Source organism: Mauremys reevesii, linkage group 25 (genome assembly GCF_016161935.1).
Source record: "Mauremys reevesii isolate NIE-2019 linkage group 25, ASM1616193v1, whole genome shotgun sequence".
NCBI classification, from domain to species: domain Eukaryota; kingdom Metazoa; phylum Chordata; order Testudines; family Geoemydidae; genus Mauremys; species Mauremys reevesii.
The window spans coordinates 17,289,935-17,305,734 of NC_052647.1; the positions used below are offsets into that span (position 1 = coordinate 17,289,935).

Here is a 15,800-nt window from a genome sequence, read left to right on the forward strand (position 1 = left end):
CGTTGTAGCCAGGGCTGGCCTCAGCACTAGGGGTGCTGGGCAGAGGGGTCTCCCCTCTGTCCCAGTCTGACCCCAGCTGCACCCAGCATGGTGGAAAATCAAGCCCCGCCTCCTTCCTGATGGTCCCAGGGACTAGGCCGAAGCCTCCTGGCTAAATCCCAGCTCAGGCTTACCTGGACATGCCAGGTTTCCTGGCCTAGCCTGTTCCTGTGGGGCTGTTCCTCCCCAGAGGCAGCTGCATTTTCAGCACTCGCCTTCCCCTCTGGGCGTGGCTGAGCCAGGGGAGGGCGCTGTCCCTGGGGCTGAGACGGCCGCGCTCCTGCACACCTAGCTTGGCAGGAGGGTGTGAGCGTGGGCAGGGTCAGCCCCCCACCTCCCCCAGCACAGGCTGCCTATTACGGCTTCCTGGAGCACAGTAAATTATTCATGCTGAGCTGCAGTTCCTGGCTGGAAAGCTGCAGGCTCAGGCCTCCTGCGGCCCAGGAAGGAGCCGGCCAGGGGGCTTTGCTGCTGCCAGCCAGGAGACGCAGCCCAGGTGGGTTTGACTGCCTGGGTCCCTCTCCAGGGTCTAGTGGTCTCGGCATGGGGGGGCCAGTGCAGGGGATGAGGGACAGGGGCCTCTGTGGCGAACATCCCCATGGAGGGAGCAGCTTGTCAGCTCTAGCAGGGGGAGGAATCCAGCCCAAGCAACCCTACAATAACACACCAGCATGCTCAGCCCAGGAGACCCTACAATAACAAAGCAGCAGGCAGCGAGGGGGAGGTGAGTTCCCACGTGCTGAGCGTGTCCTACAGGAGCTGGGTGCTCAGGGCTCCCTCCAGGCTCATTCGGAGGAGGGAGAATTTGGTACCTTGGGAGGGGGCGTGAGGGGTACAGCAGCAAACTGCCATGGGGGGAGGGGGAAGCAGCAAGGGGCTCGGGGGAGGGGGAAAGGTGGCTGGCATGAATGAGAGGGACAGAGGACTGCAAAATGGGTGGGGCGGAGCCTGCATGGTGGGGGAAGAGTTGAGGTTGTGATGGGGCCCGTGGGGGGACACGGAGCATAGTCCTGCGTGCCAGGTGGGGATGGGAGGCAGGGGTCCTGCATGGCCGCAGTGGGGTAGGTGAGGAGGGGCAGGAGGAGGGGGGAGGCTCCTGCGTGGCGGGGGCTGGGAGGGGCGTGGCAAGGCAGAGGGATGGGGGGGCAGGGCAGGAGGATGGGGGAAGGTCCTGCGTGGCGGGGGCGGGCTGATGGGGGAGGGGCGGGAGGATGCGGGGGGAAGGTCCTGCGTGGCGGGCGGGTGGGGGAGGGGCTCTGGCTGTGGCTCCTCCGAGCTCGGGCTCCAAAAATGTGTTTTGACTTTGGAAAGTGGGAGAGAAATGGCAGGAAACGAACGTCCCAGGGGAGTCCCCGGCCGTAATTACTGGGCTATAGGGGGCAGCAGGATGGCCCTGACTCTGGGGGAGCTCCCGACCGTAATTACTGGGCTATAGGGGGCAGCGGGATGGCCCTGGCTCTGGGGGAGCCCCTGACCGTAATTACTGGGCTATAGGGGGCAGCGGGATGGCCCTGGCTCTGGGGGAGCCCCCAACCGTAATTACTGGACTATAGGGGGCAGTGGGCTGGCCCTGACTGAGGGAGCCCCCGACCGTAATTACTGGGCTATAGGGGGCAGTGGGCTGGCCCTGATTCTGGGGGAGCCCCCGACCGTAATCACAGGGAACAGGGAGCCAACTGGGGCTCTCTGCCCTGCAGCACTGCCAGGAAATTTCTCTCTAGGGCACTGTCAATGGCCTGAGCCTCTCCATACCCTGCCCCCTCGCCCTCCACCACCCCGCTGGCTCCTCACCCTGGCCTGGAACCAGCTCCCAATTTCCTAGGGGCCTCCCCTGCCCCAGCGGAGCCCAGGACGCCCGCGGGGCCGAGTCTGCAGCTCCCCTGGGGGCACTGAAAGAGAGACCCTTCAGCCACGCCCCCCCCCCGGGCCTGGGGCTGGGCTGAGCTGGTCTCATGTGGGACTAGATTGAGCCAGATCGGGCCACCCTGTGCTACCCTTTGCCCTCCCAGCCGGAGCAGCGATGCCCGCTGAGCAGTGCTTCATTTGTGCCAAGGCCCGGCGGTTCGTAGCCCCCGGCACCTCTCGGCCCGGCGGTTCGTAGCACCCAGCTCAGCTGGGCCCGGCGGTTCGTAGCCCCCGGCACCTCTGGGCCCGGCGGTTCGTAGCCCCCGGCACCTCTGGGCCCGGCGGTTCGTAGCCCCCGGCACCTCTGAGCCCGGCGGTTCGTAGCACCCAGCTCAGCTGGGCCCAGCGGTTCGTAGCCCCCGGCACCTCTGGGCCCGGCGGTTCGTAGCACCCAGCTCAGCTGGGCCCAGCGGTTCGTAGCCCCCGGCACCTCTGAGCCCAGCGGTTCGTAGCACCCAGCTCAGCTGGGCCCGGCGGTTCGTAGCCCCCGGCACCTCTGGGCCCGGCGGTTCGTAGCACCCAGCTCAGCTGGGCCCGGCGGTTCGTAGCCCCCGGCACCTCTGGGCCCGGCGGTTCGTAGCACCCAGCTCAGCTGGGCCCGGCGGTTCGTAGCCCCCGGCACCTCTGGGCCCGGCGGTTCGTAGCACCCAGCTCAGCTGGGCCCAGCGGTTCGTAGCCCCCGGCACCTCTGGGCCCGACGGTTCGTAGCCCCCGGCACCACTAGGCCCGGCGGTTCATAGCCCCCGGCACCTCTGGGCCCGGCGGTTCATAGCCCCCAGCTCAGCTGGGCCCAGCAGTTCGTAGCCCCCAGCTCAGCTGGGCCCGGTGATTTCTAGACCCTGTTTTCTAGACCACGGGCCCCTCTTTCATTCCAAAGGCAGCCCTGCCGCTGAGCTCCCCCCCCCCCCCCCCCCGACTCTGATTGCTGCCCTGGGGGGGGTCTCAGCCCCCCCGGCTCCTCCTCTGCGCTCTCCCAAGGCCGGGGAGCAGATAGGGAGGAGGCGGGAGATAAGGGGTGGTGGCGGGGCCGGGGAGGGTAGCAGCTTGTAGCAGAGAAGTTATGGTAGCTGCGGTGGAGCGGGGGGCTGGGGCGGGGGCCTCGGCTGGGAGCCACGCAGGATCCGTTGCTGTTTAGCAATCCCGGCCACGCTCGGCTGCCATACGGGCAGGGTGCCCGCGGCTCCGCCCGGCGCCCATGCTGCCCCCAGACGCCTCCAGCCTCGCGCTGGAGCAGGGAGCCGTTGGGGGCAGCGAGGTGTGAGTGGGGCCCCCGGCCATGAAGGCCCCCCAGCAGGCAGCGGGGCGCACGGACCAGATGCTGGGGGCCATGGCCGATATCCTGACCTCCATGGCCATCCCCAGCCAGCACTGGGTAAGGGCCTGGGATGGGGGCGGGGGGCAGCTCCTGGGGGTGTCAGAGCCACATGACATCTCTGGGGAGCATGTGGGGCTGGTGCAGGGGATTCAGGACCATCTGGGTCCCCTGTTTGCGCTGGGCCAGCCGGACAGGGGAGGTGCCTTGGGGCAGTCAGGGACTCTGTGCTGGGGTGACGGGGGGTGGTCTAGGGGCAATGGCCGGGGGTCTCTGAAGCGGGGGTTGGAGGGTCTGTATGGGGGCCATTGGGAGGTCTCTGCAAGGGAGCTTGGGGGCTGTGCAGGGGCAGTCGGTGGGCTGTGCAGGGTGGCTGGGGGGGCCATGTGGGGGTAATCGGAGGGGTCTCAGCAGGGGTGGTCGGGGGGCCTGTGTGGGGTGGTTGTGCAGGGTGGCTGGGGGGGCCATGTGGGGGTAATCAGGGGGGTCGCTGCAGGGGCAGTCGGATGCCTGTGCAGGATGGCAGGGGGGCCCATGTGGGGGTAATTGGGGGGTCTCTTTAGGGGTGTTCGGGGGGGATGTGCGGGGCAGCTGTGCAGGGTGGCTGGGGGGCCGTGCAAAAGGAATTACGCAGGCCATGTGGGGCTGGCTGTGGGGCTGGCGGGGGTCACTACGGGGGCTGTGCCCCCAGTGCTGGCACATGGGGCTGCAGGCTTTTGCGGACTTGATGCTGCCCCTCTCCGGCTCATGGGGTGTTTCCCGACTGTTGGGCAGAGGGATCCCGCCAGACTCCCCCTCCCCTTCCCCCTGGGTGGGTGCCCGGAGGCTTCATTCCTGTGTGTGTGAGATTGGTTAGAGCAGAGCTTCAAGGGAGAGGCTGGACCGCCCCCCCCCCCCAGCAAACAGGGTTCCTGGTGTGGGGCAGATACAGTCCCAGGGATGGGGGGTATAAATACCCCACCCGCCAGATCCTTCCCGCTGAGGCACTGCAGGCAGCCTGGTTTGTTAGTGTGGGGTCTCTCGACTGTGCATGCTTATTTGTTATTGTAGGGTCTCTTGGGGCACTGGGCTCTACATGCTGGTCTGTTATTGTAGGGTCTCTTGGGAGGATTGGGGGGTGCATGCTGGTTTGTTATTGTAGGGTGTCTCGGAGCACTGGGGCTGTGCCTGCTGGTTTGTTATTGTAGGGTTGCTCATGCAACATGGCAGGCGCTCCAGTGGCTGCTGTATTAGCAGCGTTTTTAAACGTAACTCAAGAGGCGGAATCTCAAGCCAGGGACACCCCCACCTCCACATGTCGCTGACTCTCAGCCTGTCCCTCCCTGAGCATTTGGGGCTGGGGCTGAGGCTCAGGGGGCCACGTCTGAATTCGGGAGGAGCAGCGGCCAAAGGCGGGGGGCTGCAGTGCAGGGAGTCTCATCAGACAGGAGGGCTCTGCTCCGGGGGAGCTCACGGCCCCATCCCTGCCCCGGCCCCAGATCAGCTGGCAACCCCTCCCCTCATCAGAGCAGCCCACAGCCCCCTGCCCTTCTCAGCGGGGAGGGGTTGGACCGTGCTTCCAAACACATTTTTATTTAAAAAATATCAGGAGACAAAGGGACAACCCTACAATAACAAACCAGAGCGACCCTACAATAACAAACCCGAGCATGACACCCAGCACTTAGAGACCCTACAATAACAAACCAGAGTATGACACCCAGCGCCTAGAGACCCTACAATAACAAACCCGAGCATGACACCCAGCGCTTAGAGACCCTACAATAACAAGCCCTTGTGTGGGTGGCAGTCCGGCAGGAAACAAGCTCCTCTTTCCGCGTCCGAGGGATCCAAGCGGGGACCCCTCCCTGGGCTGGCCCCAGCCTGGGGAGTCTCTGAGCAGAAAGCAGTGGCGGAGGGTGAGGAGTGATCGGTGACAGCGGCTGACATCCCTCCGCCCTGGCGAGCGTGCAAGGGGGGCTGGGTAGGGCCATGGCCGGTGCCAATGCCTTGGCTGCTCCAGCAGCGCCAGGAAACAAGTCAGCAAAGCCAGTGCCCAGGCTCTGCCTCCAGCTGCAACAGGCGGGCGTGCGGGGGGACTGGGGGGGACCCAGCATTGTTCTCCGGCATTGTTCTGCCTGTCCCTCCCCACCCCCTCCAACCTGTCTGTCCTTCCTTCCAGCTGCCGGATCTGTGCTCGGAGGGGCCGGGGGACGAGATGCGGCCGGAGCACGGCCGCGCCGAGGCCCCTGCAGGGAATGGGGAGCCGCGTGGCGGGGACCCCCAGAGCGGGCCAGCAGCACCGGGCCCCCCCGAGCCCCACGGCGTGGACCAGGCCCCAGACACCTGCCCCTCAGAAGAAGGTGAGGCCAGCTCCGGTCCCCCCGCGCCTGTCTGCCCCCCAGGTCTCTGGGGCCTTGGCCGGGGGCTTGTAGCTCATGCTCAGAACCCCCCAGCTGTGTCCCCGAGGCTGTGACAGCCAGGAGCACGAATTAGCACCCCCTGAACCGGTCCCTGGGCTCCGCGCTGGCATGGGGAGGGATCGGGGCTGGGCTCTGGGGCTAGTGAGGGAGGGATTGGCCCCAGAGAGCAGCTGAGACATGGGGGGGGGGCAGGAGCAGGGACTAGAGCCACCCCCGGTTCTTCTCCAGACAAATCAGCCCCCCCAGCCAGACGTCCTGGAGTCAGCGGCCCCCCTCAGGGCCTTTTCGGGGGGAGTTTGCTGAGAGGCGCTGGGGGCTCTGTCCTGACACACGTCTGGAGAAATCCTGCGTCTGTCCCAAGTGGGGGAACAGCATGAGCCCCACCCCCCAGACCATGGCCTGACCCACACACGAGGGACACTCAGGCCCCTTGGTCCGTGTAGCCCCAGCCTCCCCACTGAGCCGGCCAGTAAGGGGGCCGGCTGGTGCCAATGGTTTCCATGCTGTGGCTGCCCCCCCCTGCAGGTTGAGCTGAGCCCCCCCACCCCAATTCTTAAGGCCCCTTGCTCCATTCCCTGCCCCCCTGTGCCAGCCAGTCTCCTTCATGTGGTACATCCCAGCCCAGTGTGGGGCTGGCCCCACGGCTGCCTCACAGGCCCAGATGCCTTGGGAACGGCCCCGCAGCCCCTGCCAGCCCAGTGACTGTCCCTTCCTGGTGCTGAGCTGTGAGGTGGGCGGTGCCCTCGGGCCGGTTGGCACAGACACCCAGGGGCAGGGGTACATGGCTGGCGCGGGGCTGGGGGGCCGCTGGGCTGTCTGAGAGACAACCCCTGTGGTTTGTTCTGAAGGTTCTGTGGGGTGGGGCCTGCGCCGGGGGGTGAGGCGCACCCAGGATCGTGCCCCACTTCCCTGCCCCCCCTTCTTCCCCTGTGTCCCTCACCCCCAGCGGTGGCCCCTGAAATGGCAGAGCCGGTGCCAGGCTCCGGGCAGTGACTCAGGCGCTGGCTCCGGCCCCAGGCTGGGGGGCGACGGGCAGCAGATGGCACTGCGGTGCGGGCAGATGGATGGCTCCCCCGCAGTGCACTTTGGGGGGGGGCAGTGATTAATATTGGAGGGGCCGATCCAGACAACACAGGCCTCTTGCTCTGCTTTTCCCCCGAGGCGGGGGGGGTCCAATTGCACCTTTCAGCCCCCCCCCCCCCTGCTTGGGGCTCAGTCCCCCTTGCTCTGGGGCAAAGGAGTCACTCCCTCCCCCATCACCCCTGGGGTGGGGAGATTTGGCCATAAGCCACAAGCTCCCCCCACCCCCGGCTGTGGCCACCTCACTGGAGGAGGGGGGCAGGCAGCTGGGGCTGCCCCCACGCCCTGCCAGGCCTTGGCGAGGGCACGAGCTGGGGCCCGCCCGGGACCCCCGGCTGCCCAGCGCCAGGTGCTCCCCGCTGCAGGCCTGCGCCTCTGCAGTCTGGCTGCAGCCTGGGCTGGGAAGGGCCCGAAGCCCAAGGGAGCGAGGGATGGAGGCAGGGAGAGGGGGAGGGATGGAGGGATGGAGGCGGGGAGGGATGGAGGGATGGAGAGGGGGGAGGGAAAGCTCAGGCTCCTCCTCGCTGGCAGCTCAGTTCAGCCCCAGCCCCAGCCCTGTTATTCCAGCGCTGAGCGAGCGTGCAGCGGGCAGGAGCCCTGGGCCCCCCGGCTTCCCCCGGCTCCGTGCCCCGATTCCCGCCGCCAGCTGCCCCCCCCCGCTGCCCGGTCTATGGCTGGCACCTCTCGGGCAGTGGGCGCCGGTGCCCAGCACGGCCGGGTGGCACCATGAAAGGGGGGCACCAGCAGGGCTGCTCCTGCCAACACTTGTTCCGCAAAGTCCTCGCCAAGTGCAGCTGCTGTGACGCCCGGGCGCGAGGTCAGTGACTCCCCTCCCCCAACACCCCGCTCCCCCCCCTGCACTGGGGCGCTGGCCCCTGCGGGCACCTCTCTGGGGTACGGCACAGCGGGCAGCAGCTGCCCCCGGTGCAGCCAGCTCAGCCTGCAGATGCCCCATGGCCTCGCCCCGCTGCCCAGTGCAGCTGCGCCAATGGGGGCGGGCGAAGTTTGGACCAAGAGAGACGGGCAGATTTAGAGCTGGCGGGGTGGGGGGGGACTGGTGCGTCGGTCAGGGTTAAGGGCTGGGTCCTGGGGTGGGTTGGTGTCTCCGTGGTGGGAGTGTGTGGGCGGCCCAGGGTGTATCGGGGGGGGAACCCCACAGTCTGGGGGAGGAGGGTGCGTGCTGTGCCCGGACTCCATCTGTCCTGGCCATTCACCGTCCGCCTGGGGGGGGCGGGGGGTGCCTGGCTCACCCGCGGCTCCACGCTTGGCACAGGGGCCCTGCCCTGTCCCCCAGCCTGAGGCCTTGCTGACCTGGTGGGGAACGAAGCCCCCACTCTGGTGCCGCTGGCCATTGCTCATTTCCCACTGCCTGCGCTGGGGCTGCTGGGGGTTGGGGGGGCATTGGTCCCCCCTCAGTCTGTCTGTGCACCCCAGGCTCTTACCCCTTTGCCCCCTGCCCCCTGGGGCCCAGCGCCCCCTCGCCCTGCACCACAGCAGGAATTTGGCTCCTGCACCAGGACCGGGGATCTGCCCAGGGCAGGGCCCGGTGTCCCCCTGAGCCCCACCTCGGCCTGGAGCCCAGACTGCACGGCAGTTCCAAGAAGGGCCAGTAGGGGGTGCCCTGTCCCAGCTGCTCACTTCCACTGCGCTGCCCCTGCTATGTGAGGGGCCTGCAGCATCCCCTTCTCCGGGGGGTGCTCTGTACTCAGGGGCAGCTCCTCTTCCCTGGGTTGAGGGGCATCAGCAGAGCCGGGGGAGCCCAGGGCTGGTCAAGCTGGTGGCTGCGGGTCAGGATTGAGGGGCACTGGCAGAGCTGGACGGGGGCGTGTCCGGGGTGGCCCCGTGACTGGGGGGGGGAATCTCCATTGGCCCCGTGGCTGGGGCATGAGGGTCCTTTTCTGTTCCATGATCCAACCTCTGGCACTTTCCTTCCGGGCCCCAGAGACATGTCTGATGGGGGAGACCATGTGAGCCCCCCCACACTGCAGGTTTGGGAGTGTGGGACAGATTAATAAAACTCCTGGGTCCCATTCCTGGCTCTGGGTCAAAAGGTGGTGGGGTGAGACTGGGAGGCCAGGACTCCTGGGTTCTAGCCCCAGCTCTGGTGGGGGGAGTGAGGGCTAGCGGGTTAGAGCAGTGGGGGCTGGGAGGCCAGGACTCCTGGGTTCTGTCCCCAGCTCTGGGGGAGAGGGGGCTAGTGGGTTAGAGCAGTGAGGGCTGGGAGGCCAGGACTCCTGGGTTCTGTCCCCAGCTCTGGGGGAGAGGGGGCTAGTGGGTTAGAGCAGTGGGGGCTGGGAGCCCATGACTCCTGGGTTCTCCCCCAGCGGTTAGAGCAGTGGGGGCTGGGAGGCCAGGACTCCTGGGTTCTGTCCCAGCTCTGGGGGAGAGTGGGGGCTAGTGGGTTAGAGCAGTGGGGGCTGGGAGCCCAGGACTCCTGGGTTCTAGCCCCAGGTCGGTTGGGTGGGGGGTGGAATGGGGGCTAGTGGGTTAGAGCAGTGGGGGCTGGGAGCCCAGGACTCCTGGGTTCTAGCCCCAGGTCGAGGGGGGGGATGGGGGCTAGCGGGTTAGAGCAGTGGGGGATGGGAGCCCAGGACTCCTGGGTTCTAGCCCCAGCTCTGGGGGGGAGTGAGGGCTAGTGGGTTAGAGCAGTGGGGGCTGGGAGGCCAGGACTCCTGGGTTCTGTCCCCAGCTCTGGGGGAGAGGGGGCTAGTGGGTTAGAGCAGTGGGGGCTGGGAGCCCATGACTCCTGGGTTCTAGCCCCAGCTCTGTGGGGGAGTGAGGGCTAGCGGGTTAGAGCAGTGGGGGCTGGGAGGCCAGGACTCCTGGGTTCTGTCCCCAACTCTGTGGGGGAGTGAGGGCTAGTGGGTTAGAGCAGTGGGGGCTGGGATCTCAGGACTCCTGGGTTCTAGCCCCAGGTCGGGGTGTGTGTGACCACTCACCTGGGGGCACAGTGGTGGTGTTCATGGCCCCTAGCCCAGGGGATCCTCTCGGGGAGCTGCAGCCCATTGCTGTCTGTCTCGAGAGTGCCCCCAGCTGGCCAGCCTGAGGGCTGATAGGGCGCGGTGCAGACCAGCTGCCCCCAGTGCCAGGACCTCTGCCCCTTCCCCACAGGCCTGGGTCACTGGCGGTGGCGGGGGGATGTCCCAGTGCCAGGAATCATGGGGAGGGTCTCGTTGCCAGGGGGTGTCCTGGGTTGGTGTTGGGGGCTGGACAGGCTGTAGGGGTGCTGGGGACCCAGTGTGGGGGGAGGGGGCACCCGCCAAACTGCCAGGAGAGAGCTGCTCTCCGGTCACCAGCCCCCACACTGTCACATCCACGTCCCCTCGCCCCCAGTACCCACCAACCTCAACCCCCACCTGGCGCGCAACTGGCTGCGCCAAGCGGGGCTTTCACCTGCTTAATGGTAGAGAATGAGATGAGAGCAGAGAGGGGGCTGCTCTCAGCCCAGGACTCCTGGGTTCTATCCCTGGCTCTGGGAGGGGAGTGGGGTCTAGTGGGCTAGAGTGGGGGTGGGGCTGGGAGCCAGGACTCCTGGGTTCTATCCCCAGCTCTGGAAGGGGGGTGGGGCTCTGCTCAGTGTATGGGTACCCTAACCCTTGCCTGGGGCCCACACTCTGTCTTGTCCCCACCCCCCAGATGCACCCAGCGCAGCAGACCCCTCCCCCGTTCAGGCTTGAGGGTCCCCTCAGAAACCTGGCATTGAAATTCTCTTCCGATACTGAGAATTCTTCCCCCCACCCCCCCGCGTTATTGTAGGGTCTGCTTGGAGTTACGTGGTTGTATCCAGACTGGTGTGTTATTGTAGGGTCTTTCTGGGGTTATGTGGCTGTACCCAGACTGGTCTGTTATTGTAGGGTCTTTCTGGAGTTACGTGGTTGTATCCAGACTGGTGTGTTATTGTAGGGTCTTTCTGGGGTTACGTGATTGTACCCAGACTGGTGTGTTATTGTAGGGTCTTTCTGGAGTTATGTGGCTGTACCCAGACTGGTGTGTTATTGTAGGGTCTCCCAGGAGCTCTGGACTGGGCAGACTGGGATCCTTTGTTGGGAGCTTGCTGGAGGGCACAGGGCTGCGGGCTCTGCTCTGTTATCGTAGAGTCTCTCGCCAGACTGGGTTCTTATTGGTGGGTTGCTCCTGCTGGCATCGTTTGGCAGGAGTCCGACCCCTCCATGGGGTGATAGGGGCTTGGTCAGCCGAGCGGCCTCGGGGGACATGGTTGAGGGCCAGGGAGGGGGGCAGCCCTGGGGCAGGACCCAGTGTGGAGCCACCGTCCGCAGCCAGAGGCGACACAGCCCCCCCCCCCCGGCCCGTCTGCCCCCTTTGGCCTGGAATCTGGGGACCCCCCCCCCGTGTTGGTCCAAAGCTCCCGGCTCCCCTGAGCGCCAGAGGGGCCGGTCGCACCCGCGCTTCCCCCAGTGGGTCCCAGCAGGACAGGGCCGAGCCCTGGGGAAAACCCCAGGCCACAGGGACCCCGCCTGATCGCCCCACAGGTCTCTCCGGTGTGAACCCCACACCCCAAAATGGAGCCGTTGTGACCACGGACAATGTGAGCCCTGGCCAGACACCCCCCCACTCCCACGCCTTGCTGGACAGCCCCCAGCTGCCCCCCCAGCCCCAGGTTTCCTTCCCCTGGCAGGGTTCCCCCCCCCCCCTGCACAGGGCTCGGCTCCCAATGCCCGGGGAGGGCTCTGTGTGGGAGGGATGAGCTTACAGGTGTGTGTGTGTGGGGGGCGCAGCACAGACAGCCCCGCCTCCCCCCCCCAGCCTAGCAAACCCGCTGAGTCAGCAGTAGTGTCCTGTTGCTCCCAGGCCCTGTGGCTGCCCGGTGCAGCGGGGCCTGGAGCCGTGGGGTGGGGAGGGGGGCGCTGGCTGCCCAGTGAGCCCGGGGTCCTCCCCTAGCTGATCTCCCTGTGTCCCCCAAAGCTGACACCCCCAGGCTCCTCCCACAGCTCACTGGCTCCTCCCCCAGCTGACCCCCACCCAACCCCCAGCTCCTTCCTCAGCTGACGCCCCCGCAGCTCCTTGGCTCCTCCCCCAGCTGATCTCCCCAGGTCCCCCAGCTGGCTCCCCAACCCCGAGTTCTCTGGTCTCTTGCCCCCGCCAGCCAATTCTCTTCCACCCAGGCTGATCGTACTGCCCCCTCCTCCCAAGCCCCTGCCCCCTCAGCCCGGGGCCTGCACCCCCCCAGCCCAGCCTGTTTATACAATAATAAAATCAACATTTTTTTGTCAGCCTCATTAAAATAAACAGAACGTAATGGGAAAAATGTTGGCAGGATCCCGGGATGGGCGGCGGGGGGCGGAGTGCCCTGCACTTAACCCCCTGGCTGCTGCCTGGGAGCCCCTCCCCCAGAGACCGGCCCCAGTGTGGGGCAGGTCTTAGCGCCACCCTCCCCACCCCGCCTGCCGCCTGGAGTCCCCCCTTCACTCCAGCAGCTCCCCCCGCCCCCAGAAAGGGCAGCAGGGACCTGACTCCCCCTCCAGTATTTTCCTGTTGGAGGGCGTCTTCCCAGAATGCCCCCCAAAGGTCTCACATGGCCCCTCACCATCCAGGGGTGCTGCAGAGAGGTGCCCCTCAGCACCCTCTGTTCTGACTCAGCCGTGTGCCCTGCTCATCCCCCTTTGGTTGTGGTGGGGGGCTAGGAGGCAGGACTCCTGGGTTTCCTCCCTGGCTCTTGGAGGAGAGTGGGGTCTAGGGGTTAGAGCAGCGGGGAGGGCTGGGAGCCAGGACTCCTGGGTTTCATCCCTGGCTCTGGAAGGAGAGTGGTGTCTAGTGGTTAGAGCAGCGGGGAGGGCTGGGAGCCAGGACTCCTGGGTTCTCCTATCTCCACTAGCAGGGGTTGCTCAGCCCACAGGCCTGTCCCCGGGGCTCGGTAAATCCAGCCATGCTGAGCGCTGCCCACCCTGAGGCGTGGCTGGCGCCGGCTGCCAGGCCTCTGCATGTTGAGCCCGGTGCCCAGTGCCAGCCCGGGCGCGGGAGGGCTGGGGAGACAGCGAACACAGCTGCCTTTGCTCGGCTCGGGCGCCTGGCCGCCGTCCCAGCCACGCTCCACACCAGCCTCAGCCCCAGCACTGCAGCTGTCCTCTCCCCCACGGCCACCCAGCTCCCCCACCTCAGCCCTGGCACCAGCACCGCCCTGGGGGGCTTCCTTGGGCGAACTGGCCAGTGCAGGGATCCCCCACGTTACTGTGAGCATCACGTGGCTCTGATCCGGGGCAGGGCACTGGCTGGCACGGGGAATGGGGCACGGGGCCTTTCCCCTCTAGGGGGCGCTGGCTCTGATCCGGCCCTCGGGGCAGGGCACTGGCTGGCACGGGGAATGGGGCACGGGGCCTTTCCCCTCTAGGGGGCGCTGGCTCTGATCCGGCCCTCGGGGCGAGGGCACTGGCTGGCACAGGGAATGGGGCATGGGGCCTTTCCCCTCTAGGGGGCGCTGGCTCTGATCCGGCCCTCGGGGCAGGGCACTGGCTGGCACGGGGAATGGGGCACGGGGCCTTTCCCCTCTAGGGGGCGCTGGCTCTGATCCGGCCCTCGGGGCAGGGCACTGGCTGGCACGGGGAATGGGGCATGGGGCCTTTCCCCTCTAGGGGGCGCTGGCTCTGATCCGGCCCCCGGGGCGAGGGCACTGGCTGGCTCAAGGGGGCAGGGAGTGGGGTACGGGGCCTTTCCCCACGGGGGGGCACCTGTTTGCAGCAGGCTCCCCAAACCCCGTCTCTGGGGCCCTGCCCCCCACTCCACCCCCCGCCCATGGGTCGTTAGGAGCCTTTACAAGAAAACTAAATGATAAAGAACCAAACTCAAGTCACACAATCCCCTGCCCCTCCCCCGCCCAGCCCGAGGCTCGGCCCCCGGGCCCCCCCCCCCCCACCGGAACAGCGGGTGGAACAGGCCGGCCACTCGCCAAGAACCTCTCCGTGCACGTCCCCCCCGCGGGTGTGTGGCCCCTCCCCGGCGCACGGGGGGGGGGGAGGTGCTGGCTCGAGATGTCCGAGGGAGCCCCTCCAGTGTGCCCAGGTCCCTCCATTTCGCCCCTGCTGGTGTGGCCACGTGGGTGGGGTGGGGTGCCCGTGCCGGCGGCTTGACACGTCCCGGGCTCCTGACGCAGGCGAGGTTATTTCGGGAGCAGGTGCAGTCTCACTGCATGGGATTATCACCTCCCGCCAGGCGCTGGCCCAGCCCACGCCCCCACCCCTTGCTGGGCCCTGCCGGGGGGGCCTTCCCTCCCCCTGTCCTGCCTGCTACAGGCTTTGCTGCTGACTGATAGCCGTGCTGAGAGCGGGCACCGTCAGGGTCAGTGCCCTGGGCACCTGGCTGGGGTGGCAGGGGAAGGGTCTCCCTCAGGGAGGGGATGGGGGGGGGTCCAGCGTGGGGGAACGTTTCTTGCTTCTCGAACGCATGTCCCAGTTTCCCCAAAGCAGACAGCAGGGGGCGCTGCTGGGAGCCCAGGACTCGGATTCCTGGGTTCTCTCCCCAGCTCTGTTGTTTTGGGGAGGCGCCTCCCTTGCCGTCCCTCCCAGGAGATGGGGCTGGGATGAGGCTCCCCAGCTGGGTAAAGTGTGGGTTCAAAATGGGCTGGAGGCGGGGGGGGGGAGATAGGGGACGGGGGGTTGTTTCCAGTGTGGGGAGGAATCACAGCTGGAGCTGGGATCTTTGATGCAATCCTGCGTATGGACAAAGTCCTGTTTCCTCCGAGGCAGCAGGAATCAAACAGCGGGAGGCTGGTGCTTTGCTCCCATCCCAAGCCCCTTCCCAGCCCGTGCTGTGCCCAAAAGCTCTCACGCTCTCTAGGCTGCTCTCAGGGCCATGTTCCTGTGCTTTTTCTGCTGCTTCTCTTCAGGTAGCCACAGCTCCATCCAAATGATCCCCAGCCCTCTGGGTGGCCCCTCGCCCCCATAGCTCAGATTCCTGACTGGCTGGTGCTTTGGGTGGTGGCTCTTGTGGTTTTGCCTCTCTGGTGCCATAAAGGAGCTTAATTGCTTCTCATGTTTATCTCGCATGCACTCCCTGGACCCGATTATCCAAAGAGCTCACTCTGCTCCCCTTTAGGCCCCGATCCCTGGGGCCTGAAATGCCCACGGGCCCTGGGCACTGGGAGGGGAGCTCTTTGGAAGCCCTGGCTCCCCAGAAGCACTCGGGCTTGCGGGGAGGGCAGGGGGCTTTGCAGGGGGTCTGCAGGACAGAGAGGATGAGGCTGCAGCCGACGTGCCAGGGCCCTCCGGCGCCGGCTCCGTTCCGCAGCTGGAATTGTTTGGAATAGAAGGGATTAGATTTCTGAGCTGGGCTAAGTCCAGCAGCCCCCCCGCTGCCAGCGCTCCCCGCTGTGGGGCTGAGGGTTGGGGGCCTGGACATGTGGGCCTCTGTGTCACCCCCCTGTGCCGCAAACCCAGGGGCGAATGGCGGCTCCAGCCGGGCTGCTCAGGGCCTGGGTCGTCCCTTCCCAGGCATTTGATCCCATGCTGCCAACCGGGCCCCGGAGAGACTTCGCTTCTCTCCTGGGCCTGGAAAGAAGCTGCCAGCCCTGCCCCCCCACAGCGCCCACCTGGCACCCTCCCAAGCCACTGGGGCATGACCCCCCAAACGCTATCTCTGCTCAGTGTGTGTGTCCCTCCCCGCCCCCGGAGGATCGCATGTGAGAGCCCCCAGCATGTCTGTGTGCCCCGCTCCTCCATGCCCGCTCAGGGTGCCCCTTGGCTCTCCACCCCCCCTGTGCCACACCCCACGGAGTGTCACGGAGTTTGGGGGGAGACAAGGCCCTGCACCCCCTGCACCGTGACTCTCAGCCAGCCAGTAAAGCAGAAGGTTTATTTAGATGACAGGGACACAGTCCAGGACAGGCCTTGCAGGTGCAGACAACGGGACCCCTCAGTCAGGTCCATCTTGGGGGGCCAGGGGAGACCAGAGCCCTGTCTGGGCCCCCGTCATTTCCCCAGCCAGCTCCGAACTGAAAACTCTCCAGCCCCCCCCCCGCCCCGCCCCCTTTGTCTCTTTCCTGGGCCAGGAGGCACCTGATCCCTTTGTTCTCCAACACTTTCCGTTGGCACCTTGCAGGGGAGGGGCCCAGG

At 66.6% G+C, this 15,800-nt stretch overlaps 1 protein-coding gene across 4 annotated transcripts in view; it reads left to right on the top strand.

Annotated features, from left to right (window-relative positions):
• The first annotated feature begins 424 nt into the window (after positions 1-424).
• Positions 425-15,800, top strand: part of ARHGEF25 (Rho guanine nucleotide exchange factor 25) — a 28,426-nt gene continuing 13,050 nt past the window's right edge. Inside the window, exons 1-2 of one of the 4 annotated variants that reach the window (XM_039514923.1) lie at positions 425-535; positions 5,418-5,598. In XM_039514923.1, coding sequence (XP_039370857.1) covers positions 5,454-5,598 — 145 coding nt within the window. In that variant the 5' untranslated portion in view covers positions 425-535; positions 5,418-5,453. Of the gene's footprint in view, positions 536-730; positions 764-3,001; positions 3,317-5,417; positions 5,599-7,404; positions 7,556-15,800 lie in introns of those variants that run through there. The other 3 variants (XM_039514924.1, XM_039514921.1, XM_039514925.1) reach the window with 3 other exon arrangements.